At 68.9% G+C, this 27,874-nt stretch overlaps 3 protein-coding genes across 9 annotated transcripts in view; 2 read left to right on the top strand and 1 right to left on the bottom strand.

The window, feature by feature from the left end:
* Positions 1-27,874, bottom strand: part of TAP2 (transporter 2, ATP binding cassette subfamily B member) — a 1,062,867-nt gene that overhangs the window by 94,411 nt on the left and 940,582 nt on the right. The gene's annotated exons all lie outside the window — the stretch shown is intronic.
* Positions 1-27,874, top strand: part of LOC125428531 (zinc finger protein 708-like) — a 1,111,878-nt gene that overhangs the window by 312,152 nt on the left and 771,852 nt on the right. The window lies entirely within an intron of this gene.
* On the top strand, positions 14,739-26,747 carry LOC125428721 (zinc finger protein 420-like). 7 transcript variants are annotated; one of them, XM_048489305.1, is made up of 3 exons: positions 14,739-15,892; positions 16,145-16,298; positions 24,205-26,747. In XM_048489305.1, exons 1-3 carry the CDS (start codon positions 15,219-15,221, stop codon positions 24,736-24,738), a joined length of 1,362 nt encoding a protein of 453 aa, XP_048345262.1. In that variant the 5' UTR covers positions 14,739-15,218; the 3' UTR covers positions 24,739-26,747. The 7 variants fall into 7 exon arrangements, 6 of the variants coding, with proteins under 6 accessions (XP_048345262.1, XP_048345260.1, XP_048345261.1 ...); XM_048489303.1 differs by having other exon boundaries at positions 14,739-16,298; positions 24,205-24,401; positions 24,486-26,747; XM_048489304.1 differs by having other exon boundaries at positions 14,739-16,298; positions 24,205-24,569; positions 24,823-26,747.

Genomic DNA, 27,874 nt, shown 5'->3' with positions numbered 1-27,874 from the left:
GTGGGGGGGGGGGGGGGTGGGGGGGGGGGGGGGTGGGGGGGGGGGGGGGTGGGGGGGGGGGGGGGTGGGGGGGGGGGGGGGTGGGGGGGGGGGGGGGTGGGGGGGGGGGGGGGTGGGGGGGGGGGGGGGTGGGGGGGGGGGGGGGTGGGGGGGGGGGGGGGTGGGGGGGGGGGGGGGTGGGGGGGGGGGGGGGTGGGGGGGGGGGGGGGTGGGGGGGGGGGGGGGTGGGGGGGGGGGGGGGTGGGGGGGGGGGGGGGTGGGGGGGGGGGGGGGTGGGGGGGGGGGGGGGTGGGGGGGGGGGGGGGTGGGGGGGGGGGGGGGTGGGGGGGGGGGGGGGTGGGGGGGGGGGGGGGTGGGGGGGGGGGGGGGTGGGGGGGGGGGGGGGTGGGGGGGGGGGGGGGTGGGGGGGGGGGGGGGTGGGGGGGGGGGGGGGTGGGGGGGGGGGGGGGTGGGGGGGGGGGGGGGTGGGGGGGGGGGGGGGTGGGGGGGGGGGGGGGTGGGGGGGGGGGGGGGTGGGGGGGGGGGGGGGTGGGGGGGGGGGGGGGTGGGGGGGGGGGGGGGTGGGGGGGGGGGGGGGTGGGGGGGGGGGGGGGTGGGGGGGGGGGGGGGTGGGGGGGGGGGGGGGTGGGGGGGGGGGGGGGTGGGGGGGGGGGGGGGTGGGGGGGGGGGGGGGTGGGGGGGGGGGGGGGTGGGGGGGGGGGGGGGTGGGGGGGGGGGGGGGTGGGGGGGGGGGGGGGTGGGGGGGGGGGGGGGTGGGGGGGGGGGGGGGTGGGGGGGGGGGGGGGTGGGGGGGGGGGGGGGTGGGGGGGGGGGGGGGTGGGGGGGGGGGGGGGTGGGGGGGGGGGGGGGTGGGGGGGGGGGGGGGTGGGGGGGGGGGGGGGTGGGGGGGGGGGGGGGTGGGGGGGGGGGGGGGTGGGGGGGGGGGGGGGTGGGGGGGGGGGGGGGTGGGGGGGGGGGGGGGTGGGGGGGGGGGGGGGTGGGGGGGGGGGGGGGTGGGGGGGGGGGGGGGTGGGGGGGGGGGGGGGTGGGGGGGGGGGGGGGTGGGGGGGGGGGGGGGTGGGGGGGGGGGGGGGTGGGGGGGGGGGGGGGTGGGGGGGGGGGGGGGTGGGGGGGGGGGGGGGTGGGGGGGGGGGGGGGTGGGGGGGGGGGGGGGTGGGGGGGGGGGGGGGTGGGGGGGGGGGGGGGTGGGGGGGGGGGGGGGTGGGGGGGGGGGGGGGTGGGGGGGGGGGGGGGTGGGGGGGGGGGGGGGTGGGGGGGGGGGGGGGTGGGGGGGGGGGGGGGTGGGGGGGGGGGGGGGTGGGGGGGGGGGGGGGTGGGGGGGGGGGGGGGTGGGGGGGGGGGGGGGTGGGGGGGGGGGGGGGTGGGGGGGGGGGGGGGTGGGGGGGGGGGGGGGTGGGGGGGGGGGGGGGTGGGGGGGGGGGGGGGTGGGGGGGGGGGGGGGTGGGGGGGGGGGGGGGTGGGGGGGGGGGGGGGTGGGGGGGGGGGGGGGTGGGGGGGGGGGGGGGTGGGGGGGGGGGGGGGTGGGGGGGGGGGGGGGTGGGGGGGGGGGGGGGTGGGGGGGGGGGGGGGTGGGGGGGGGGGGGGGTGGGGGGGGGGGGGGGTGGGGGGGGGGGGGGGTGGGGGGGGGGGGGGGTGGGGGGGGGGGGGGGTGGGGGGGGGGGGGGGTGGGGGGGGGGGGGGGTGGGGGGGGGGGGGGGTGGGGGGGGGGGGGGGTGGGGGGGGGGGGGGGTGGGGGGGGGGGGGGGTGGGGGGGGGGGGGGGTGGGGGGGGGGGGGGGTGGGGGGGGGGGGGGGTGGGGGGGGGGGGGGGTGGGGGGGGGGGGGGGTGGGGGGGGGGGGGGGTGGGGGGGGGGGGGGGTGGGGGGGGGGGGGGGTGGGGGGGGGGGGGGGTGGGGGGGGGGGGGGGTGGGGGGGGGGGGGGGTGGGGGGGGGGGGGGGTGGGGGGGGGGGGGGGTGGGGGGGGGGGGGGGTGGGGGGGGGGGGGGGTGGGGGGGGGGGGGGGTGGGGGGGGGGGGGGGTGGGGGGGGGGGGGGGTGGGGGGGGGGGGGGGTGGGGGGGGGGGGGGGTGGGGGGGGGGGGGGGTGGGGGGGGGGGGGGGTGGGGGGGGGGGGGGGTGGGGGGGGGGGGGGGTGGGGGGGGGGGGGGGTGGGGGGGGGGGGGGGTGGGGGGGGGGGGGGGTGGGGGGGGGGGGGGGTGGGGGGGGGGGGGGGTGGGGGGGGGGGGGGGTGGGGGGGGGGGGGGGTGGGGGGGGGGGGGGGTGGGGGGGGGGGGGGGTGGGGGGGGGGGGGGGTGGGGGGGGGGGGGGGTGGGGGGGGGGGGGGGTGGGGGGGGGGGGGGGTGGGGGGGGGGGGGGGTGGGGGGGGGGGGGGGTGGGGGGGGGGGGGGGTGGGGGGGGGGGGGGGTGGGGGGGGGGGGGGGTGGGGGGGGGGGGGGGTGGGGGGGGGGGGGGGTGGGGGGGGGGGGGGGTGGGGGGGGGGGGGGGTGGGGGGGGGGGGGGGTGGGGGGGGGGGGGGGTGGGGGGGGGGGGGGGTGGGGGGGGGGGGGGGTGGGGGGGGGGGGGGGTGGGGGGGGGGGGGGGTGGGGGGGGGGGGGGGTGGGGGGGGGGGGGGGTGGGGGGGGGGGGGGGTGGGGGGGGGGGGGGGTGGGGGGGGGGGGGGGTGGGGGGGGGGGGGGGTGGGGGGGGGGGGGGGTGGGGGGGGGGGGGGGTGGGGGGGGGGGGGGGTGGGGGGGGGGGGGGGTGGGGGGGGGGGGGGGTGGGGGGGGGGGGGGGTGGGGGGGGGGGGGGGTGGGGGGGGGGGGGGGTGGGGGGGGGGGGGGGTGGGGGGGGGGGGGGGTGGGGGGGGGGGGGGGTGGGGGGGGGGGGGGGTGGGGGGGGGGGGGGGTGGGGGGGGGGGGGGGTGGGGGGGGGGGGGGGTGGGGGGGGGGGGGGGTGGGGGGGGGGGGGGGTGGGGGGGGGGGGGGGTGGGGGGGGGGGGGGGTGGGGGGGGGGGGGGGTGGGGGGGGGGGGGGGTGGGGGGGGGGGGGGGTGGGGGGGGGGGGGGGTGGGGGGGGGGGGGGGTGGGGGGGGGGGGGGGTGGGGGGGGGGGGGGGTGGGGGGGGGGGGGGGTGGGGGGGGGGGGGGGTGGGGGGGGGGGGGGGTGGGGGGGGGGGGGGGTGGGGGGGGGGGGGGGTGGGGGGGGGGGGGGGTGGGGGGGGGGGGGGGTGGGGGGGGGGGGGGGTGGGGGGGGGGGGGGGTGGGGGGGGGGGGGGGTGGGGGGGGGGGGGGGTGGGGGGGGGGGGGGGTGGGGGGGGGGGGGGGTGGGGGGGGGGGGGGGTGGGGGGGGGGGGGGGTGGGGGGGGGGGGGGGTGGGGGGGGGGGGGGGTGGGGGGGGGGGGGGGTGGGGGGGGGGGGGGGTGGGGGGGGGGGGGGGTGGGGGGGGGGGGGGGTGGGGGGGGGGGGGGGTGGGGGGGGGGGGGGGTGGGGGGGGGGGGGGGTGGGGGGGGGGGGGGGTGGGGGGGGGGGGGGGTGGGGGGGGGGGGGGGTGGGGGGGGGGGGGGGTGGGGGGGGGGGGGGGTGGGGGGGGGGGGGGGTGGGGGGGGGGGGGGGTGGGGGGGGGGGGGGGTGGGGGGGGGGGGGGGTGGGGGGGGGGGGGGGTGGGGGGGGGGGGGGGTGGGGGGGGGGGGGGGTGGGGGGGGGGGGGGGTGGGGGGGGGGGGGGGTGGGGGGGGGGGGGGGTGGGGGGGGGGGGGGGTGGGGGGGGGGGGGGGTGGGGGGGGGGGGGGGTGGGGGGGGGGGGGGGTGGGGGGGGGGGGGGGTGGGGGGGGGGGGGGGTGGGGGGGGGGGGGGGTGGGGGGGGGGGGGGGTGGGGGGGGGGGGGGGTGGGGGGGGGGGGGGGTGGGGGGGGGGGGGGGTGGGGGGGGGGGGGGGTGGGGGGGGGGGGGGGTGGGGGGGGGGGGGGGTGGGGGGGGGGGGGGGTGGGGGGGGGGGGGGGTGGGGGGGGGGGGGGGTGGGGGGGGGGGGGGGTGGGGGGGGGGGGGGGTGGGGGGGGGGGGGGGTGGGGGGGGGGGGGGGTGGGGGGGGGGGGGGGTGGGGGGGGGGGGGGGTGGGGGGGGGGGGGGGTGGGGGGGGGGGGGGGTGGGGGGGGGGGGGGGTGGGGGGGGGGGGGGGTGGGGGGGGGGGGGGGTGGGGGGGGGGGGGGGTGGGGGGGGGGGGGGGTGGGGGGGGGGGGGGGTGGGGGGGGGGGGGGGTGGGGGGGGGGGGGGGTGGGGGGGGGGGGGGGTGGGGGGGGGGGGGGGTGGGGGGGGGGGGGGGTGGGGGGGGGGGGGGGTGGGGGGGGGGGGGGGTGGGGGGGGGGGGGGGTGGGGGGGGGGGGGGGTGGGGGGGGGGGGGGGTGGGGGGGGGGGGGGGTGGGGGGGGGGGGGGGTGGGGGGGGGGGGGGGTGGGGGGGGGGGGGGGTGGGGGGGGGGGGGGGTGGGGGGGGGGGGGGGTGGGGGGGGGGGGGGGTGGGGGGGGGGGGGGGTGGGGGGGGGGGGGGGTGGGGGGGGGGGGGGGTGGGGGGGGGGGGGGGTGGGGGGGGGGGGGGGTGGGGGGGGGGGGGGGTGGGGGGGGGGGGGGGTGGGGGGGGGGGGGGGTGGGGGGGGGGGGGGGTGGGGGGGGGGGGGGGTGGGGGGGGGGGGGGGTGGGGGGGGGGGGGGGTGGGGGGGGGGGGGGGTGGGGGGGGGGGGGGGTGGGGGGGGGGGGGGGTGGGGGGGGGGGGGGGTGGGGGGGGGGGGGGGTGGGGGGGGGGGGGGGTGGGGGGGGGGGGGGGTGGGGGGGGGGGGGGGTGGGGGGGGGGGGGGGTGGGGGGGGGGGGGGGTGGGGGGGGGGGGGGGTGGGGGGGGGGGGGGGTGGGGGGGGGGGGGGGTGGGGGGGGGGGGGGGTGGGGGGGGGGGGGGGTGGGGGGGGGGGGGGGTGGGGGGGGGGGGGGGTGGGGGGGGGGGGGGGTGGGGGGGGGGGGGGGTGGGGGGGGGGGGGGGTGGGGGGGGGGGGGGGTGGGGGGGGGGGGGGGTGGGGGGGGGGGGGGGTGGGGGGGGGGGGGGGTGGGGGGGGGGGGGGGTGGGGGGGGGGGGGGGTGGGGGGGGGGGGGGGTGGGGGGGGGGGGGGGTGGGGGGGGGGGGGGGTGGGGGGGGGGGGGGGTGGGGGGGGGGGGGGGTGGGGGGGGGGGGGGGTGGGGGGGGGGGGGGGTGGGGGGGGGGGGGGGTGGGGGGGGGGGGGGGTGGGGGGGGGGGGGGGTGGGGGGGGGGGGGGGTGGGGGGGGGGGGGGGTGGGGGGGGGGGGGGGTGGGGGGGGGGGGGGGTGGGGGGGGGGGGGGGTGGGGGGGGGGGGGGGTGGGGGGGGGGGGGGGTGGGGGGGGGGGGGGGTGGGGGGGGGGGGGGGTGGGGGGGGGGGGGGGTGGGGGGGGGGGGGGGTGGGGGGGGGGGGGGGTGGGGGGGGGGGGGGGTGGGGGGGGGGGGGGGTGGGGGGGGGGGGGGGTGGGGGGGGGGGGGGGTGGGGGGGGGGGGGGGTGGGGGGGGGGGGGGGTGGGGGGGGGGGGGGGTGGGGGGGGGGGGGGGTGGGGGGGGGGGGGGGTGGGGGGGGGGGGGGGTGGGGGGGGGGGGGGGTGGGGGGGGGGGGGGGTGGGGGGGGGGGGGGGTGGGGGGGGGGGGGGGTGGGGGGGGGGGGGGGTGGGGGGGGGGGGGGGTGGGGGGGGGGGGGGGTGGGGGGGGGGGGGGGTGGGGGGGGGGGGGGGTGGGGGGGGGGGGGGGTGGGGGGGGGGGGGGGTGGGGGGGGGGGGGGGTGGGGGGGGGGGGGGGTGGGGGGGGGGGGGGGTGGGGGGGGGGGGGGGTGGGGGGGGGGGGGGGTGGGGGGGGGGGGGGGTGGGGGGGGGGGGGGGTGGGGGGGGGGGGGGGTGGGGGGGGGGGGGGGTGGGGGGGGGGGGGGGTGGGGGGGGGGGGGGGTGGGGGGGGGGGGGGGTGGGGGGGGGGGGGGGTGGGGGGGGGGGGGGGTGGGGGGGGGGGGGGGTGGGGGGGGGGGGGGGTGGGGGGGGGGGGGGGTGGGGGGGGGGGGGGGTGGGGGGGGGGGGGGGTGGGGGGGGGGGGGGGTGGGGGGGGGGGGGGGTGGGGGGGGGGGGGGGTGGGGGGGGGGGGGGGTGGGGGGGGGGGGGGGTGGGGGGGGGGGGGGGTGGGGGGGGGGGGGGGTGGGGGGGGGGGGGGGTGGGGGGGGGGGGGGGTGGGGGGGGGGGGGGGTGGGGGGGGGGGGGGGTGGGGGGGGGGGGGGGTGGGGGGGGGGGGGGGTGGGGGGGGGGGGGGGTGGGGGGGGGGGGGGGTGGGGGGGGGGGGGGGTGGGGGGGGGGGGGGGTGGGGGGGGGGGGGGGTGGGGGGGGGGGGGGGTGGGGGGGGGGGGGGGTGGGGGGGGGGGGGGGTGGGGGGGGGGGGGGGTGGGGGGGGGGGGGGGTGGGGGGGGGGGGGGGTGGGGGGGGGGGGGGGTGGGGGGGGGGGGGGGTGGGGGGGGGGGGGGGTGGGGGGGGGGGGGGGTGGGGGGGGGGGGGGGTGGGGGGGGGGGGGGGTGGGGGGGGGGGGGGGTGGGGGGGGGGGGGGGTGGGGGGGGGGGGGGGTGGGGGGGGGGGGGGGTGGGGGGGGGGGGGGGTGGGGGGGGGGGGGGGTGGGGGGGGGGGGGGGTGGGGGGGGGGGGGGGTGGGGGGGGGGGGGGGTGGGGGGGGGGGGGGGTGGGGGGGGGGGGGGGTGGGGGGGGGGGGGGGTGGGGGGGGGGGGGGGTGGGGGGGGGGGGGGGTGGGGGGGGGGGGGGGTGGGGGGGGGGGGGGGTGGGGGGGGGGGGGGGTGGGGGGGGGGGGGGGTGGGGGGGGGGGGGGGTGGGGGGGGGGGGGGGTGGGGGGGGGGGGGGGTGGGGGGGGGGGGGGGTGGGGGGGGGGGGGGGTGGGGGGGGGGGGGGGTGGGGGGGGGGGGGGGTGGGGGGGGGGGGGGGTGGGGGGGGGGGGGGGTGGGGGGGGGGGGGGGTGGGGGGGGGGGGGGGTGGGGGGGGGGGGGGGTGGGGGGGGGGGGGGGTGGGGGGGGGGGGGGGTGGGGGGGGGGGGGGGTGGGGGGGGGGGGGGGTGGGGGGGGGGGGGGGTGGGGGGGGGGGGGGGTGGGGGGGGGGGGGGGTGGGGGGGGGGGGGGGTGGGGGGGGGGGGGGGTGGGGGGGGGGGGGGGTGGGGGGGGGGGGGGGTGGGGGGGGGGGGGGGTGGGGGGGGGGGGGGGTGGGGGGGGGGGGGGGTGGGGGGGGGGGGGGGTGGGGGGGGGGGGGGGTGGGGGGGGGGGGGGGTGGGGGGGGGGGGGGGTGGGGGGGGGGGGGGGTGGGGGGGGGGGGGGGTGGGGGGGGGGGGGGGTGGGGGGGGGGGGGGGTGGGGGGGGGGGGGGGTGGGGGGGGGGGGGGGTGGGGGGGGGGGGGGGTGGGGGGGGGGGGGGGTGGGGGGGGGGGGGGGTGGGGGGGGGGGGGGGTGGGGGGGGGGGGGGGTGGGGGGGGGGGGGGGTGGGGGGGGGGGGGGGTGGGGGGGGGGGGGGGTGGGGGGGGGGGGGGGTGGGGGGGGGGGGGGGTGGGGGGGGGGGGGGGTGGGGGGGGGGGGGGGTGGGGGGGGGGGGGGGTGGGGGGGGGGGGGGGTGGGGGGGGGGGGGGGTGGGGGGGGGGGGGGGTGGGGGGGGGGGGGGGTGGGGGGGGGGGGGGGTGGGGGGGGGGGGGGGTGGGGGGGGGGGGGGGTGGGGGGGGGGGGGGGTGGGGGGGGGGGGGGGTGGGGGGGGGGGGGGGTGGGGGGGGGGGGGGGTGGGGGGGGGGGGGGGTGGGGGGGGGGGGGGGTGGGGGGGGGGGGGGGTGGGGGGGGGGGGGGGTGGGGGGGGGGGGGGGTGGGGGGGGGGGGGGGTGGGGGGGGGGGGGGGTGGGGGGGGGGGGGGGTGGGGGGGGGGGGGGGTGGGGGGGGGGGGGGGTGGGGGGGGGGGGGGGTGGGGGGGGGGGGGGGTGGGGGGGGGGGGGGGTGGGGGGGGGGGGGGGTGGGGGGGGGGGGGGGTGGGGGGGGGGGGGGGTGGGGGGGGGGGGGGGTGGGGGGGGGGGGGGGTGGGGGGGGGGGGGGGTGGGGGGGGGGGGGGGTGGGGGGGGGGGGGGGTGGGGGGGGGGGGGGGTGGGGGGGGGGGGGGGTGGGGGGGGGGGGGGGTGGGGGGGGGGGGGGGTGGGGGGGGGGGGGGGTGGGGGGGGGGGGGGGTGGGGGGGGGGGGGGGTGGGGGGGGGGGGGGGTGGGGGGGGGGGGGGGTGGGGGGGGGGGGGGGTGGGGGGGGGGGGGGGTGGGGGGGGGGGGGGGTGGGGGGGGGGGGGGGTGGGGGGGGGGGGGGGTGGGGGGGGGGGGGGGTGGGGGGGGGGGGGGGTGGGGGGGGGGGGGGGTGGGGGGGGGGGGGGGTGGGGGGGGGGGGGGGTGGGGGGGGGGGGGGGTGGGGGGGGGGGGGGGTGGGGGGGGGGGGGGGTGGGGGGGGGGGGGGGTGGGGGGGGGGGGGGGTGGGGGGGGGGGGGGGTGGGGGGGGGGGGGGGTGGGGGGGGGGGGGGGTGGGGGGGGGGGGGGGTGGGGGGGGGGGGGGGTGGGGGGGGGGGGGGGTGGGGGGGGGGGGGGGTGGGGGGGGGGGGGGGTGGGGGGGGGGGGGGGTGGGGGGGGGGGGGGGTGGGGGGGGGGGGGGGTGGGGGGGGGGGGGGGTGGGGGGGGGGGGGGGTGGGGGGGGGGGGGGGTGGGGGGGGGGGGGGGTGGGGGGGGGGGGGGGTGGGGGGGGGGGGGGGTGGGGGGGGGGGGGGGTGGGGGGGGGGGGGGGTGGGGGGGGGGGGGGGTGGGGGGGGGGGGGGGTGGGGGGGGGGGGGGGTGGGGGGGGGGGGGGGTGGGGGGGGGGGGGGGTGGGGGGGGGGGGGGGTGGGGGGGGGGGGGGGTGGGGGGGGGGGGGGGTGGGGGGGGGGGGGGGTGGGGGGGGGGGGGGGTGGGGGGGGGGGGGGGTGGGGGGGGGGGGGGGTGGGGGGGGGGGGGGGTGGGGGGGGGGGGGGGTGGGGGGGGGGGGGGGTGGGGGGGGGGGGGGGTGGGGGGGGGGGGGGGTGGGGGGGGGGGGGGGTGGGGGGGGGGGGGGGTGGGGGGGGGGGGGGGTGGGGGGGGGGGGGGGTGGGGGGGGGGGGGGGTGGGGGGGGGGGGGGGTGGGGGGGGGGGGGGGTGGGGGGGGGGGGGGGTGGGGGGGGGGGGGGGTGGGGGGGGGGGGGGGTGGGGGGGGGGGGGGGTGGGGGGGGGGGGGGGTGGGGGGGGGGGGGGGTGGGGGGGGGGGGGGGTGGGGGGGGGGGGGGGTGGGGGGGGGGGGGGGTGGGGGGGGGGGGGGGTGGGGGGGGGGGGGGGTGGGGGGGGGGGGGGGTGGGGGGGGGGGGGGGTGGGGGGGGGGGGGGGTGGGGGGGGGGGGGGGTGGGGGGGGGGGGGGGTGGGGGGGGGGGGGGGTGGGGGGGGGGGGGGGTGGGGGGGGGGGGGGGTGGGGGGGGGGGGGGGTGGGGGGGGGGGGGGGTGGGGGGGGGGGGGGGTGGGGGGGGGGGGGGGTGGGGGGGGGGGGGGGTGGGGGGGGGGGGGGGTGGGGGGGGGGGGGGGTGGGGGGGGGGGGGGGTGGGGGGGGGGGGGGGTGGGGGGGGGGGGGGGTGGGGGGGGGGGGGGGTGGGGGGGGGGGGGGGTGGGGGGGGGGGGGGGTGGGGGGGGGGGGGGGTGGGGGGGGGGGGGGGTGGGGGGGGGGGGGGGTGGGGGGGGGGGGGGGTGGGGGGGGGGGGGGGTGGGGGGGGGGGGGGGTGGGGGGGGGGGGGGGTGGGGGGGGGGGGGGGTGGGGGGGGGGGGGGGTGGGGGGGGGGGGGGGTGGGGGGGGGGGGGGGTGGGGGGGGGGGGGGGTGGGGGGGGGGGGGGGTGGGGGGGGGGGGGGGTGGGGGGGGGGGGGGGTGGGGGGGGGGGGGGGTGGGGGGGGGGGGGGGTGGGGGGGGGGGGGGGTGGGGGGGGGGGGGGGTGGGGGGGGGGGGGGGTGGGGGGGGGGGGGGGTGGGGGGGGGGGGGGGTGGGGGGGGGGGGGGGTGGGGGGGGGGGGGGGTGGGGGGGGGGGGGGGTGGGGGGGGGGGGGGGTGGGGGGGGGGGGGGGTGGGGGGGGGGGGGGGTGGGGGGGGGGGGGGGTGGGGGGGGGGGGGGGTGGGGGGGGGGGGGGGTGGGGGGGGGGGGGGGTGGGGGGGGGGGGGGGTGGGGGGGGGGGGGGGTGGGGGGGGGGGGGGGTGGGGGGGGGGGGGGGTGGGGGGGGGGGGGGGTGGGGGGGGGGGGGGGTGGGGGGGGGGGGGGGTGGGGGGGGGGGGGGGTGGGGGGGGGGGGGGGTGGGGGGGGGGGGGGGTGGGGGGGGGGGGGGGTGGGGGGGGGGGGGGGTGGGGGGGGGGGGGGGTGGGGGGGGGGGGGGGTGGGGGGGGGGGGGGGTGGGGGGGGGGGGGGGTGGGGGGGGGGGGGGGTGGGGGGGGGGGGGGGTGGGGGGGGGGGGGGGTGGGGGGGGGGGGGGGTGGGGGGGGGGGGGGGTGGGGGGGGGGGGGGGTGGGGGGGGGGGGGGGTGGGGGGGGGGGGGGGTGGGGGGGGGGGGGGGTGGGGGGGGGGGGGGGTGGGGGGGGGGGGGGGTGGGGGGGGGGGGGGGTGGGGGGGGGGGGGGGTGGGGGGGGGGGGGGGTGGGGGGGGGGGGGGGTGGGGGGGGGGGGGGGTGGGGGGGGGGGGGGGTGGGGGGGGGGGGGGGTGGGGGGGGGGGGGGGTGGGGGGGGGGGGGGGTGGGGGGGGGGGGGGGTGGGGGGGGGGGGGGGTGGGGGGGGGGGGGGGTGGGGGGGGGGGGGGGTGGGGGGGGGGGGGGGTGGGGGGGGGGGGGGGTGGGGGGGGGGGGGGGTGGGGGGGGGGGGGGGTGGGGGGGGGGGGGGGTGGGGGGGGGGGGGGGTGGGGGGGGGGGGGGGTGGGGGGGGGGGGGGGTGGGGGGGGGGGGGGGTGGGGGGGGGGGGGGGTGGGGGGGGGGGGGGGTGGGGGGGGGGGGGGGTGGGGGGGGGGGGGGGTGGGGGGGGGGGGGGGTGGGGGGGGGGGGGGGTGGGGGGGGGGGGGGGTGGGGGGGGGGGGGGGTGGGGGGGGGGGGGGGTGGGGGGGGGGGGGGGTGGGGGGGGGGGGGGGTGGGGGGGGGGGGGGGTGGGGGGGGGGGGGGGTGGGGGGGGGGGGGGGTGGGGGGGGGGGGGGGTGGGGGGGGGGGGGGGTGGGGGGGGGGGGGGGTGGGGGGGGGGGGGGGTGGGGGGGGGGGGGGGTGGGGGGGGGGGGGGGTGGGGGGGGGGGGGGGTGGGGGGGGGGGGGGGTGGGGGGGGGGGGGGGTGGGGGGGGGGGGGGGTGGGGGGGGGGGGGGGTGGGGGGGGGGGGGGGTGGGGGGGGGGGGGGGTGGGGGGGGGGGGGGGTGGGGGGGGGGGGGGGTGGGGGGGGGGGGGGGTGGGGGGGGGGGGGGGTGGGGGGGGGGGGGGGTGGGGGGGGGGGGGGGTGGGGGGGGGGGGGGGTGGGGGGGGGGGGGGGTGGGGGGGGGGGGGGGTGGGGGGGGGGGGGGGTGGGGGGGGGGGGGGGTGGGGGGGGGGGGGGGTGGGGGGGGGGGGGGGTGGGGGGGGGGGGGGGTGGGGGGGGGGGGGGGTGGGGGGGGGGGGGGGTGGGGGGGGGGGGGGGTGGGGGGGGGGGGGGGTGGGGGGGGGGGGGGGTGGGGGGGGGGGGGGGTGGGGGGGGGGGGGGGTGGGGGGGGGGGGGGGTGGGGGGGGGGGGGGGTGGGGGGGGGGGGGGGTGGGGGGGGGGGGGGGTGGGGGGGGGGGGGGGTGGGGGGGGGGGGGGGTGGGGGGGGGGGGGGGTGGGGGGGGGGGGGGGTGGGGGGGGGGGGGGGTGGGGGGGGGGGGGGGTGGGGGGGGGGGGGGGTGGGGGGGGGGGGGGGTGGGGGGGGGGGGGGGTGGGGGGGGGGGGGGGTGGGGGGGGGGGGGGGTGGGGGGGGGGGGGGGTGGGGGGGGGGGGGGGTGGGGGGGGGGGGGGGTGGGGGGGGGGGGGGGTGGGGGGGGGGGGGGGTGGGGGGGGGGGGGGGTGGGGGGGGGGGGGGGTGGGGGGGGGGGGGGGTGGGGGGGGGGGGGGGTGGGGGGGGGGGGGGGTGGGGGGGGGGGGGGGTGGGGGGGGGGGGGGGTGGGGGGGGGGGGGGGTGGGGGGGGGGGGGGGTGGGGGGGGGGGGGGGTGGGGGGGGGGGGGGGTGGGGGGGGGGGGGGGTGGGGGGGGGGGGGGGTGGGGGGGGGGGGGGGTGGGGGGGGGGGGGGGTGGGGGGGGGGGGGGGTGGGGGGGGGGGGGGGTGGGGGGGGGGGGGGGTGGGGGGGGGGGGGGGTGGGGGGGGGGGGGGGTGGGGGGGGGGGGGGGTGGGGGGGGGGGGGGGTGGGGGGGGGGGGGGGTGGGGGGGGGGGGGGGTGGGGGGGGGGGGGGGTGGGGGGGGGGGGGGGTGGGGGGGGGGGGGGGTGGGGGGGGGGGGGGGTGGGGGGGGGGGGGGGTGGGGGGGGGGGGGGGTGGGGGGGGGGGGGGGTGGGGGGGGGGGGGGGTGGGGGGGGGGGGGGGTGGGGGGGGGGGGGGGTGGGGGGGGGGGGGGGTGGGGGGGGGGGGGGGTGGGGGGGGGGGGGGGTGGGGGGGGGGGGGGGTGGGGGGGGGGGGGGGTGGGGGGGGGGGGGGGTGGGGGGGGGGGGGGGTGGGGGGGGGGGGGGGTGGGGGGGGGGGGGGGTGGGGGGGGGGGGGGGTGGGGGGGGGGGGGGGTGGGGGGGGGGGGGGGTGGGGGGGGGGGGGGGTGGGGGGGGGGGGGGGTGGGGGGGGGGGGGGGTGGGGGGGGGGGGGGGTGGGGGGGGGGGGGGGTGGGGGGGGGGGGGGGTGGGGGGGGGGGGGGGTGGGGGGGGGGGGGGGTGGGGGGGGGGGGGGGTGGGGGGGGGGGGGGGTGGGGGGGGGGGGGGGTGGGGGGGGGGGGGGGTGGGGGGGGGGGGGGGTGGGGGGGGGGGGGGGTGGGGGGGGGGGGGGGTGGGGGGGGGGGGGGGTGGGGGGGGGGGGGGGTGGGGGGGGGGGGGGGTGGGGGGGGGGGGGGGTGGGGGGGGGGGGGGGTGGGGGGGGGGGGGGGTGGGGGGGGGGGGGGGTGGGGGGGGGGGGGGGTGGGGGGGGGGGGGGGTGGGGGGGGGGGGGGGTGGGGGGGGGGGGGGGTGGGGGGGGGGGGGGGTGGGGGGGGGGGGGGGTGGGGGGGGGGGGGGGTGGGGGGGGGGGGGGGTGGGGGGGGGGGGGGGTGGGGGGGGGGGGGGGTGGGGGGGGGGGGGGGTGGGGGGGGGGGGGGGTGGGGGGGGGGGGGGGTGGGGGGGGGGGGGGGTGGGGGGGGGGGGGGGTGGGGGGGGGGGGGGGTGGGGGGGGGGGGGGGTGGGGGGGGGGGGGGGTGGGGGGGGGGGGGGGTGGGGGGGGGGGGGGGTGGGGGGGGGGGGGGGTGGGGGGGGGGGGGGGTGGGGGGGGGGGGGGGTGGGGGGGGGGGGGGGTGGGGGGGGGGGGGGGTGGGGGGGGGGGGGGGTGGGGGGGGGGGGGGGTGGGGGGGGGGGGGGGTGGGGGGGGGGGGGGGTGGGGGGGGGGGGGGGTGGGGGGGGGGGGGGGTGGGGGGGGGGGGGGGTGGGGGGGGGGGGGGGTGGGGGGGGGGGGGGGTGGGGGGGGGGGGGGGTGGGGGGGGGGGGGGGTGGGGGGGGGGGGGGGTGGGGGGGGGGGGGGGTGGGGGGGGGGGGGGGTGGGGGGGGGGGGGGGTGGGGGGGGGGGGGGGTGGGGGGGGGGGGGGGTGGGGGGGGGGGGGGGTGGGGGGGGGGGGGGGTGGGGGGGGGGGGGGGTGGGGGGGGGGGGGGGTGGGGGGGGGGGGGGGTGGGGGGGGGGGGGGGTGGGGGGGGGGGGGGGTGGGGGGGGGGGGGGGTGGGGGGGGGGGGGGGTGGGGGGGGGGGGGGGTGGGGGGGGGGGGGGGTGGGGGGGGGGGGGGGTGGGGGGGGGGGGGGGTGGGGGGGGGGGGGGGTGGGGGGGGGGGGGGGTGGGGGGGGGGGGGGGTGGGGGGGGGGGGGGGTGGGGGGGGGGGGGGGTGGGGGGGGGGGGGGGTGGGGGGGGGGGGGGGTGGGGGGGGGGGGGGGTGGGGGGGGGGGGGGGTGGGGGGGGGGGGGGGTGGGGGGGGGGGGGGGTGGGGGGGGGGGGGGGTGGGGGGGGGGGGGGGTGGGGGGGGGGGGGGGTGGGGGGGGGGGGGGGTGGGGGGGGGGGGGGGTGGGGGGGGGGGGGGGTGGGGGGGGGGGGGGGTGGGGGGGGGGGGGGGTGGGGGGGGGGGGGGGTGGGGGGGGGGGGGGGTGGGGGGGGGGGGGGGTGGGGGGGGGGGGGGGTGGGGGGGGGGGGGGGTGGGGGGGGGGGGGGGTGGGGGGGGGGGGGGGTGGGGGGGGGGGGGGCGGTGTGTGGGGGGGGGGTGCGGTGTGGGTGTGGGTGGGGGGTGCGGGTGGGGGGGGGGTGTGGGGGGGGGGGGGGGGGTGGGGGGGGGGGGGGGGGGGGGGGGGGGTGGTGGGGGGGGGGGGTGGGGGGGGGGGGTGGTGGGTGGGGGGGGGGGGGGGGGGTGGGTTTGGGGGGGGGGGGGGTGGAAAGGCTTTCACAGCCGGAATCACTAGACCGGAATCACTAGGATGTTGCGGGTTTTCTCGGGAGAAAATACTACTGGAACACAGCCATACAACCCAGAAAACCCACAGCATCCTACTGCCTAAAGGATCAATTCATAAAAGCCAGAGGCACAAGAAAAGTTTAAAATAGCCTATGAGTTGTCTCAAAAATCCCCTGAGAACACTTGTCAGGTTAGGCAAAGACCATAAAACAGCTGAATAGGTTAACCCCAAAGGTAAAGCCTAGTTGGAAAGATCTTGTCTTTCATAGAACTACCCTCCAAAGAAGAAAAAACAGCTGGTTGAAACTGGGCAACATTTTTCTCCCCTTCAAGTAATTCCAATGTTGTTGTTGTCAACAGCAATTACTTCATTACTTGATTTTGCTTTTGTTTGAAGGTCTTACCAGTCATCTCTCTTTATTCCAGAGGATAATAGTCTACAGGACAAGTCCAAGAAAGAACCACAACACCTCCTATTTGATGAAAAAGAGCAAAAAAGCATGAAAATGAAATGGAAGAGGGAGAATGAATGTTGTGTTTCTCGGGGTGTTGAATCCCAGATACTTGAAACACCAGGAAAAATTAACATAAATGAGAAACCAGATAAGTGCTTCCAATATGAAACAAGCTTTGTTTTGAAGGGGGAGGTCCCTGAGCATCTATTCCACAAAGTGGAAGCACATAAATGCCTGGCACATGGAAAGAGCTTTGCTAAAACTGGCATCCTTGTTGCTCATCAACAAATCCACACTGGTGAAAAGCCATATAAATGTTTGGAGTGTGGAAAGAGCTTTGCTCACAGTTCAACACTTATGTATCATCAACAAATCCATACTGGGGAGAAACCATATAAATGCTTGGAGTGTGGAAAGAGATTTGTTCAGAATTCAAATCTCACTATCCATCAACGAATCCACACTGGGGAGAAACCATATAAATGCTTGGAGTGTGGAATGAGTTTTTCCCACAGTTCAAGGCTTACTGTTCATCAACAGATACACACTGGGGAGAAACCACATAAATGCTTGGAGTGTGGAAAAAGCTTTGTTGTGAGTTCCCATCTTACTAAACATCAACTAATCCACACTGCGGAAAAACCATATGAATGCTTGGAGTGTGGAATGAGCTTTATTCATAGTTCAGCACTTAATAATCATGAACGAATACACACTGCAAAGAAACCATATAAATGTTTGGAGTGTGGAAGAAACTTTGTTCACAATTCAATTCTCACTATCCATCAACGAATCCACACTGGAGAGAAACCATATAAATGCTTGGAGTGTGGAAAGAGCTTTGCTCAGAATTCAAATCTCACTGTCCATCAACGAATCCACACTGGGGAGAAACCGCATAAATGCTTGGAGTGTGGAATGAGTTTTTCCCAAAGTTCAAGGCTTACTGATCATCAACGGATACACACTGGGGAGAAACCATATAAATGTTTGGAGTGTGGAAAAAGCTTTGTTTACAATTCAAATCTCACTATCCATCAACGAATCCACACTGGGGAGAAACCACATAAATGTTTGGAATGTGCAAAGAGCTTTACTCGAAAGTCACATCTTACTAGCCATCAACGAATCCACAGTAGGGAGAAACGACATTAATGCTTAGACTGTGGAATGAGCTTTGTTTTTAATTCACATCTAACTGTCCATCAACGAATCCACAGTGGGGAGAAATCATATAAATGCTTAGAGTGTGGAAAGAACTTTGCTCGGAATTCAGATCTTACTAACCATCAACGAATCCACACTGGGGAGTAACCATATAAACGCCTGGATTGTGGAAAAAGCTTTCCTCAAAAGGCACATCTTAAGCTGCATCAAAGTATTCACAGAGGAGAAAAATCATAAATGCTAAGCTATGTGTTGCATCAGATAATTCACACAAGAGGGAAAACATACAAATATTTCCAGGTTTGCAAGATGGTAGTCTCAAGCCCAACCTTTCCAACTATCATCACTGATGGTTTTTATGCTAAATCAGTCTTGTATTCTACATGTTTGAACTACTCTTGATTACTTCATGTTCAATTCTCAGCCACAATATTTGGAATAGAAGTTGCCAGAAATTTGAATTATTTGTCTTACCCTTTGAATACATGTTAAGGAGGGGTGTTGCAGACTGTTACATTTAATAGATTAATTTGTTTAGGACTAGGTTCTCTGCCTTACTTTCTCCACATGCCATTTTCTACCTATTGAATGAGCAGTTCTGTCTCCTGCCAAAACTAATGTCAACTATGCTGATAGGAAGGTTAGGCTGAGGATGAGTTAGTAGCCCAGGGTGAGCCAGCGAATTTAATTGGTAGATTTGGAATTTGAACCTTTATCTCCTGAGCCTAGTCAGGCCTTCTGATGACTGCACCACACTGACTCAGCTTACCCTGATTTTTGGCACTCTAGCTCCCACTATCACTTTAGAGCTGGTGGCCAAATTTTACATAGATTTGAATCCTTTTATAGATCATGGTTCCAGCCTCATTTGAAATACCGTGTACCAATTCTGGTGGCTGTACACAGAAAAGTGCAACAGAGCTAGGAGAAAATTAAAGGAGGAGACAGAATCAAGGTACTTGGGGGAGTGTATTGTTGACCTATGAAGAGAGATCTAGTGGGCTCAAGATGCTTATCAGGTCTGGTGGTGTATGTTTTGGAATGTACATGTATGATCCTAAGTAGTGGAGGCTTTGTGTCTGCCAATGATACATTTTACTTATTATTTTATAGCAATACTTAGGTACACCTAAAGGTACTTAGGGGTTTGTAGCACTTTCCTTGTGAGGAAAGGATGAAATGTTTGGAACTTTTCAGCGTAGAACAGACAACTAAGAGGAGACCCAGCAGTCTGGATTTATCAAATTATGCACATGGTGGACAGAGTTGCCAAAGATACTTTTTTCCTCCCTCTCTCACGATGCTACAACTGGAGTGAATCCAATAAAGCTGATGGGGAATGTATTCAGAATGGACAAAAAGGATACTTGCACAGGAAGTTATTAAAATGTGGAATTCACTCTCGGGATGTAGTGATGTCAAAAGGCATAAAAGGAGATAAGCAGAGAAGAAAAAGTAGAGTTTGAATTTTTACCCTGCTTTTCTCTCCAGTAAGGAGTCTCAAAGCAGCTTCCAAATTTGTTTCCTTTCTCTCTCCATAACAGATACCTTGTGAGGCAGGTGGGGCCCCAGGAACACCTCAGAGGAGACTGTGACTAGCTCAAGGTCACTCAGCAGGCTGCCTGTGGAGGAGCATGGGAAAAAACTCTGTTTTCCAGATTAGAGTCCACCACTGTTAACCACAATGCCAAGTTGGGGGAGAGGCCTATAAGAACATAAGAACAAGCCAGCTGGATCAGACCAAAGTCCATCTAGTCCAGCTCTCTGCTACTCGCAGTGGCCCACCAGGGGTGCCCAGCACAGAGATATCAGTAGCTACCTAGCATAGTGACTGAAGGGAACCCGCCACATTCCAATTCCAGTGTCAGAAGCAATGCTCCCGGAGACCTTGGCCTTTTTTTTTGCCTTGTTGGATTTGGTTCTGTCTCTGTGTATAGCAGCCTAGGATGCTGGGCTGGATGGACTCTCCCTGGTCTGATCCAGCAGTGCTCTTAACTCTCCCATTGTCCTGGAAGAGATAAGATCTCCAGGCTTCTATTAGTCATCTGAAGTCTCACTTTGGTTTCCCCTTTATTTGGATGGTTGTTTTGTGGGTTTATTTAGAGAATTTATATGTTTGCACTTTATTCCCTGTTAGAGCAGGATAGTGTTTGTAAAAATGGGCCAAGGAGTGAAGTAGCTTCCTCCTTCTCTCATCCTCCCCCACCCCTAAACTACCATAGTTTGGGGCACAGGTAGGTCTCCATGTGCATGAGAATGTTGATGTTCCCAGTTCTCACTTCCCTTTCTCTGTACATACATGGAAATGAGTGACCAATCACGTGGAAATGAGACAGCACCAAGAGGTCTGGGCATCAGTGTTCAGAAGCAGTCTGATCTTCTCTGTAATCTTCTCAGTCAAATAAACTTAATAAAAATGCTGTATCAGTGGTCCCTGTCTTCCCATAAAGTAGCAACAATTTATGAAGGGGCTAATAGGGATTGTTAGGTATGTGGGGCTAAAGATACCAATTTCATACAGATTTGGTGGGAGGAGTGTAAGAGAAAAACAGAATTTAGGAATATGATTGCTACAGGTTTTTCTTTCTTTTGTCCAGTTCAGTTTTTTATTTTGTACTTTAAAATCAGAACCCAAAACACATACAAAGAAAAAAAGTTAACCAACTTATAAACTACTTATTTCATTGAGTCTTTCAGTTTCTCCTGGAGTGAATATTATTCCTTAAACCCTAACCTTTTCAGCACTTGGCCATTATGCATCAAAATAAAATTAGATCTTTAACTTCGTTTTTTATTTTTAAACAATCTCATTTGACCTTCGAAACCACTAGTTATCAATTTGGTTATTTGTCTGTTTTGACTTGATATTCTATCAATGATTTTCAATTGTCTGATCACCACCTCCATTTCTAAAGCCATAAAGATTGAGCTACCATTATCCTCTGAAGTTTTAATCATTAAATTATGTAGCTCTCCCTTCCGAAGATGTTTGTGAATTTGTGCTTAAAGCCATAACATCTCCAAGGCTAATTTTTGAATTGGAAGAAGAACATTATCCCAAAGGAGGATTGATTAGAAAAATTAACAGTGTATTTGTCTATTTAAATTAAATGTCTGCTAAATGGAAAAATGTCTGCTATATTTGGAAAATGCTTTCCTCACTAGAATGAGAAACATTTGTGAGCGTACACTTGATATTTTATAATACTTCTCTGGTCTGTATCTTAGAATTTTTATGAGATTAAGAACATAAGAACATAAGAACAAGCCAGCTGGATCAGACCAGAGTCCATCTAGTCCAGCTCTCTGCTACTCGCAGTGGCCCACCAGGTGCCTTTGGGAGTTCCACATGTGGGATGTAGAAAGCAATGGCCTTCTGTGGCTGTTGCTCCCCGAGGCACCCTGGACTGTTAAGAGCATTTGCAATCTCAGATCAAAGAGGATCAAGATTGGTAGCCATAAATCGACTTCTCCTCCATAAATCTGTCCAAGCCCCTTTTAAAGCTATCCAGGTTAGTGGCCATCACCACCTCCTGTGGCAGCATATTCCAAACACCAATCACACGTTGCGTGAAGAAGTGTTTCCTTTTATTAGTTCTAATTCTTCCCCCCAGCATTTTCAATGAATGCCCCCTGGTTCTAGTATTGTGAGAAAGAGAGAAAAATTTCTCTCTGTCAACATTTTCTACCCCATGCATAATTTTATAGACTTCAATCATATCCCCCCTCAGACGTCTCCTCTCCAAACTAAAGAGTCCCAAACGCTGCAGCCTTTCCTCATAAGGAAGGTGCTGCAGTCCCTCAATCATCCTCGTCGCCCTTCTCTGCACTTTTTCTATCTCTTCAATATCCTTTTTGAGATGTGGCGACCAGAACTGAACACAGTACTCCAGAAAATGAAAATGTGTCACGGTGGTTCAGAAAGTGTATTATATTCTGTTTGGATTGGTGTTAGAAGAGGAATGTTTGTTTCTCTTTTCAGGGTCTGGTGACCTTTGAGGAGGTGTCTGTTCATTTCACCGAGGAGGAGTGGGCTCTGCTGGATCCGGACCAAAGAAAACTTCACAAGGAAGTCTTGGAGGACAATTGGCAGAATGTGGCCTTTCTGGGTAAGACTCTCCTTTCCCTTGATTCACAGTTAGTGGAGACTGAAGCCCTCCCCTCTAAAAAGGACCCCAACCCTGATATGGATGGCCCAGGCTAGCCTGATCTCTTCAGTTCTCAGAAGCTAAGCTGGGTCAGTCCAGGTTGGTACTTGGGTGGGAGACCACCAAGGAATTCCAGGGACACTCTGAAGGGCAAGGCAATAGCTGACCACCTCCAATGGGGTCCCTCAATAGCGGAATGTAGAAGATCCAAAGCCAGGCAAGGGAGGAGGTTCCAATAATTACTGAACTCTGTTAATGTCAGTGTATAAATTAAAATATTGGTTCATAAGCAAAAAAGAGCACGGTAGGGGAGGAAGGCCCACCCCTGATTTCCCTTTGAGGATTAGGTGAGCTCAGTGTTCTTCAGTGGGAACAACCTCTTGAGTGCAGGAAAAATCATTTGAAAGCAGGGCAGAAGGAGGATTGTCCTCCGTAACAGTTTATGGGATGTCTGTGAGGCCTCATGAGAAACCTTGAAAATGAGCATTTTAAAGAATGACAATGAATATATAGGGCCTTCCATACGCATTTTACCAAGCTCAGAAGACATTTTTTTGCCCTGAGGACCATGTAGCCTTCGATGGGAACTGAGGAGGATTAGTATGGGATGGAGGGGAAAGAAGGAAAGGATTGGGGTCCATCTTGGGTCTTCATTCTGTTTACATCAGTGTATGCTTAGGCATGGCTCACAAATCCAGTTGAATGAGAGAGAAGAGCCCTGAAGAACAAACCAAGAAAAATGAGATTTTTGTAGGTGAAGTTTGGCTCTCTGACAAAATAAGCGTCATTGGCTGAATTCTGGCCCACTAGGCTTATCTTGAATTCATTTGGGCTGTTTCTTTTTCCCTGCTCTGGCTGGAAGAGAAAGGTAGACAGGGCATGCGATTCTGAGCTTTTTCCATGTTGAGTAGTATAAAAAGTCTTAATTGCAGAATTCCAGAAAAAGTCTAAATGCAGAATTCAAATGAAAAAATTTCCAGATTTTCATAGGAGTTTTGGGTGTTTGCTTACTTTTTTTCCAATTTATTTTATTTTTGTAACCATAAACAGAAAAGAAAATTAAATATTAATTATTAATATGTATTAATATTAATATTAATTATTAGTATGAAAGACAGAAGAGCCCTTAGACAATGACTTTTTCTTGGAGCTGTTTAGATGTTTTCATACTGGGTTGTGGGATCGTTCTTGCATTGACTGAGGTCCACAATACAGTATCTTGGTGCCTCTGTCTAGACTAGGGCTTTCCCTTTGTTGTACTGAATTTCCCTGTTCATTATTCCTTCACTTTGAGGTGCTCTCCATATCAGCTGCTTTGATACTACTCAATCCAAGCAGTATCCCCCTCCTCTCCTTTTGGGTGTATCCTTTTTGGGTGTATCCTGGTTCCTCCTTTTTGGTCATTATCAGTAGCTGAGGTTTAGATAGCCTGGTTAAAAAATCTGAATATTTCTTAGAGTTGGAATGTCTGGCAGTAACTGGTCTGCTTGTTTCTTTTATAGAAGGACTTCGGGTTCACAATCCTGGTTCCACATCCCCATTGGAAGAAGCTGGAGATACACTTGAACAGGACTCAGAAAAGAGAAAGAGATCAGCAGGTATCTGCTTATTTGTGTAGAACAGCAACGTTTCCAAGGCTCAATTTTATCACCAGGAGAACAGAGGGGTTTCTCCAAAGGCGACATCCAGGAAAGCTTTCTCAAATGTGAAAGAGAACTTTAAAAGGGGAACAAAACATTGGCTTGGTTGTTGTGGGTTATCCGGACTGTGTGGCCGTGGTCTGGAAGATCTTGTTCCTAACATTTCGCCTGCATCAGGAACAAGATCTTCCAGGCCACAGCCACACAGCTCAAGAAAACTCACAACAAACAGTTGAATCTGGCCATGAACACCTTCGACAATACATAAAACATTGGCTTGTTTGTGCCTAAGACTGGTGAAAATATTTATACAGTTTTCAATTTTTATACACATTGGTTTATTAATGTATTGCTTTTCCACATTTATTAAGATGCAGAGCACCTCAAACTGGATCAGAAATCAAAAACCCATTAGTACTAAATACTGCCTAAAATTATGGAATCACTAGGATGTTGTGGGTTTTCAGTAGTATTTTCTCCTGAAAAATACAACCTGGAAAACCGACAACATCCTTCTGCTTAAAGGATAAATTCATGAAAGCCAGAGACACAAGGAAAGTGTAAAATAGCCTATGAGCTGCCTCAAAAATCCCCTGAGAACATTCATTGAATTACACAGACCATAAAACAGCTGAATAGGTGAACCCCAAAGGTAAAGCCTGGTTGGAAAGATCTGTTTTGGCCTGGTTTCAAACAGATAGGAAGGTAAGCTTCAAGGGGATATATTCCTCAGATGAGGGGTCCCCACTTGAAAGGCCCAGTCTCTAGTCACCCCGTTCCTCAGCTCTGCTAGCAGGGCCAAAAGCTGTGCTCCAGACTCCCTCTGTGGGAAATTCAATCAGACCTCCATTCGCATTCAAGAAGAGATTGGCCAAATGACCTTCTAGCACAGCCTCCCATTTCCACCTAGAGTCCCTAGGAAGAGGACCCAAACCACTTGTCTTCAAAGAATACTGCCTCTGAACATGGAGGTTCCACAGGGTTACCTTTTATGTTAGAACTACTCTCCAAGGATGCATCAACAGCTGGTTGAAAAAAGGCAATTTTTCCCTCCCCTTCAAATAATTCTAATCCTGTTGTTGTCAAAAGCAATTATCAGCCTTCATTACTATATTTCCGTTCCGTTTGAATGTGTTACCAGTCTTCTCTCTCTTTATTCCAGAGGATAATAGTCTACAGAACAAGTCCAAGAGAGAACCACAACACCTCCTATTTGATGAAAAAGAGCAGAAAAGCGCAGAAATAAAATGGATGAGGGAGAATGAATGCTGTGTTTCTCAGGGTGCTGAATCCCAGATACTTGATACAACAGAAAAAATTAATATAAATGGGAAACCAGATGAGTGCTTCCAATGTAGAACAAGCTTTGTTTTGAAGGGGGAAGTTCCTGAGCATCTACTCCACAAAGGGGAGGCACATAAATGCCTGGCATTTAGAAAGAGCTTTGCTAAGACTTGCATCCTTGCTGCTCATCAACAAATCCACACTGTTGAGAAAATGAACAGCTGCTTGGAGAGTGGGAAAAGCTTTGCTCAAAGTTCAGCACGTACTAGCCATCAGCATATCGACACTCGAGAGAAACCATATAAATTCACAGAGTGCGGAGAAAGCTTTACTCACAGTCTTACTCATCAACTAATCCAAAGTAGGGAGAAACCAGATAGAGGATTGGAGTGTGCAATGAGCTGTGCTCAGGGTTCAGAGTTTACTATCTATCAACAAATCCAGGCTGCAGAGAAACCATACAAGTTCTTGGAGTGTGAAAAAAGCTTTGCTCAGTGGTCTGATGTTACTAAACTCACTGGAGAGCAATCATATCAATGCTTGGAGTATACAGAAGAGAAAAGATATGAATGTCTGGAGTGTGGAAAGAGCTTTGCTCACAGTTCACATCTTACTCGACATCAACAAATCCACACTGGGGAGAAACCATATAAATGCTTGGAATGTGGAAAGAGCTTTTTTCAGAATTCAAATCTCACTATCCATCAACGAATCCACAGTGGGGAGAAACCATATAAATGCTTGGAGTGTGGAAAAAGTTTTGCTGTGAACTCCTGTCTTACCAAGCATCAGCGAATCCACACTGGGGAGAAGCCATATACATGCTTGGAGTGTGGAATGAGTTTTACCCACAAGTCAACACTTACTTATCATCAACGAATGCACACTGGGGAGAAACCATATAAATGCTTAGAGTGTGGAAAGAGCTTTGCTTGGAATTCAGATCTTACTAGACATCAACGAAGGCACAGGGGGGAGAAGCCATATAAATGCTTAAAGTGTGGAAAGAGCTTTGCTCTCAGTTCACGCCTTACAGTCCATCAAAGAATCCACAGTGGGGAGAAACCATATAAATGCTTGGAGTGTGCAAAGAGCTTTGCTCAGAGTTCATATCTTACTGCTCACCAACGAATCCACACTGGGGAGAAACCATATAAATGTTCGGAATGTGCAAAGAGCTTTGCTCAAAAGGCACATCTTAGTTACCATCAACAAATCCACACTGGGGCGAAACCATTTAAATGCCTAGAGTGTGGACAGAGCTTTGCTCGGAATTCATATCTTACTAGCCATCAACGACTGCACAGGGGGAGAGAAGCCATATAAATGCTTGGAGTGTGTAAAGAGCTTTGCTCACAGTTCGGCACTTATTGTCCATCAACAAATCCATGGAGTAGAAAAGCCATATAAATGCTAGGAGTGTGCAAAGAGCTTTGCTCAGAGTTCATACCTTACTGTTCACCAGCGAATCCACACTGGGGAGAAACCATTTAAATGCTTGGAATGTGGAAAGAGCTTTGCTCAAAAGGCACATCTTAATTACCATCAACAAATCCACACTGGGGAGAAACCATATAAATGCCTGGAATCATGAAAGAGCTTTGCTCAAAAGACATATCTTAAACTGCACCAAAGTATTCACAGAGGAGAGAAATCATAAATGCTAAACCATGTGCTGCATCAAAGAATTCACAGAAGAGAAAAAAATACAAATATTTCCAGGTTTGCAAGATGTTAGACTCAAGCCCAACCTTTCCAAGTATCATCACTGAGAGTTTTTGTGCTAAATCTGTCTTGTTGTCTACATGTTTGAACTAGTCTTGGTTAATCTATGCTCAATTCTCAGCTACAATATTTGGAATACAGCTTACAGGCAATTTGAGTCATTTGTCCTAACCTTTGAATACACGTTAAGGAGGGTGTCCCAGATTGTTACATTTAATAGATTAATTTGTTGAGGACTAGGTTCACTGCCTTGCTTCCTTTCCTGGCCATATTTAGTGATGGTAATACTATTGAATGAGCAGTTCTGTCTCCTGCCAAAACAGGAGCGGCTATATTGAATGAACTAATGTCAACAATGCTGATAGGAAGGTTAGACTGAGGATGAGTTAGTAGCCCAGGGTGAGCCAGCGAATTTCATTGGTAGAGTTGGGATTTGAACCTGTATCTCCTGAGCCTTGTCAGGCCTTCTGATGACTGCACCACACTGACTCTGTTTACTCTGATTTTTGGCACTCTAGCTCCCACTATCATGCTGAAGCTGGTGGTCAATTTTGCATATATCTGAATGCTTGTATAGATCTATGGTTCGGCTGCATTTGAAATACTGTGTGCAATTCTGGTCACTGTACACAGAAAAGACATGGCAGAGCTAGAAAAAGTACAAAACAGGGCAATCAAGGTGCTTAGGGGCTTGTAGTACTTTTCTTGTGAGGAAAGGCTGAAATGTTTCAGTGTAGAAGAGACAACTAAGGGGCCCCATGATACAGATTTATTAAATTATGCGCACGGTGGGCATAGTTGCCAAAGAGACTTTTTTCTCCCTCTGCAAAGATGCTATTACTGGAGTGTATCAATGAAGCTGATGGGGAACGAAATCAGCATAGACAAAAGAGAGATGCTTCTTTGCACAGGAAGTGATTAAAATGTGGAATTTTCTCTTGGGGGTGTTTGTGTAGTGATGGCAAAAGGCATAGACAGCTTTAAAAGGAGATTAGAAGAAAAGAAGAAGAAGAAGAGTTTGGATATATACCCTGCTTTTTCTCTCTAGTAAGGAGTGTGAAAGAAGCTTACACATTTCTTTCCTTCGTAACAGATGACTTGTTAGGTGGAGCTGACAGAGTTCTCAGAGAACTGTGACTAGCCCAAGGTCACCCAGCAGGCTGTATGTGGAGGAGCAGGGAAACAAACTCTGGAATCCATCACTGTTAACCACGATGCCAAGCTAGAGGATAGGCCTTCCAGTGGCTACTAACCATAGAATCATAGAGTTGGAAGAGACCCCAAGGGCCATCTAGTCAACCCCTGCAATGCAGGAACACCCAATCAAAGCACTCCCAACATATGTGCATCCAGCCTCATTTTTCTATTTATTAGAAAAAATAGGGTAGAAGAGAAATAATTGCAGGATTTGAGTTTTAAAAGAAAACAGCAGATTGAATCAGAATATTGGTAATTATACATAGTATAGGTATGTAGCTTTCATTTCACATTTTCACAATTTGACAGCTACTTCCAGCCGCACACCCCTGAATGAAAAAGCTAATTAAAGGGTGTGAATTAAAGGTGAATTAAAGGTGATTAAAAGGTAATAAAATGCTTTTGCAATGTGAGTTTGATTTTGTTTGGGCTGTGCGTGGAAAAAATGTTTATCCGTTTGTGTTTTGTGTGTTTTGACGAGAGGCTGTAGTCTGGGGCAGGGATCAGAGAGCAAAATGCTAGTTTCCCCGAAGGTGGTACAGTGAATGCGCCGATTGAGAGGGGCTTCTCCTGTGTTTTAAATCTCCCAAAAGGTTTTAGGAAGCAGAGAGCCAGCCGGAATTCCCAAAACTCTACAAAAAGCTGTCCCTCTCCCACCCACCCCAGTGTTTTAAATCCTGGCAGATCTCTCTCTGGAAAGCCTGTTTCTCCTGCTGTACATACAAAAAGCTGTCCCTCCCACCCCAGTGTTTTAAATCCAGACAGTCCAATGATTTTTGCAGTTCATGGTTTTACAGTCTGTTCTGCATATTCTTTCATTCCCAAAACTGTGTGCCTTTGCTCCTTTGAAAAGTTTCCTGCAAGATGCTAAAAATAGTTTACCCATCCCCCAAGCCTTTTCACATCCTTCTGTAAAAGATAAGCATTCTTCAGCCAGAGTGCAAACCAAAACGTTCTGAGTGAGGGGCCATCCTCCCTGCAGAAAACAGAGGCTGACATCCCAGAGCATCCATTTGAAAAAACAGTTTGAAAAAACCATGTGTTTGCATCCAATCGGGTGCCTGTGTGAGGGGAATGTTGAAAGTGTGGAACAGATGTGTTCTTCTGCTATCAGTCCACCACTTAAGGTGGTAACGTGGCTTTAGCAGAGATGTTGTTTTGCAAAACAGAGCACTTTTGTGCACTTTTGTGCAGTGCATTTTACCACGAAGCAGTCATTCACAGTAGAAACACACACACACCAACCCTGCAGAGTAGACCTGTCCCAATAAGCCATGCAAACCTGGCCATTCCCTCACCAAGTCACTATCATGAACACGAACATCTCTGCCTCTGATGTATGCATTTTCCATACGTTAAGAATTTTTTTTAAAAAGAAAGCCCAGAATCTCCATTGTTCTGAATAAATATTGACTTTTTATCGGAACAACACTATACAAAGTGCAAGGCCATTTTCAGCGGGTCGGTTTAAGCAGTAAGAAAATGTGCAGATATCCTAGAAAACTGTGGACAACCAGTGTTATTTGTAGCAGTTAAGAAA

The sequence above is a fragment of the Sphaerodactylus townsendi genome, linkage group LG03, assembly GCF_021028975.2.
Source record: "Sphaerodactylus townsendi isolate TG3544 linkage group LG03, MPM_Stown_v2.3, whole genome shotgun sequence".
Classification (NCBI taxonomy): domain Eukaryota; kingdom Metazoa; phylum Chordata; class Lepidosauria; order Squamata; family Sphaerodactylidae; genus Sphaerodactylus; species Sphaerodactylus townsendi.
This window is presented reverse-complemented; position numbering and strand designations above follow the sequence as displayed.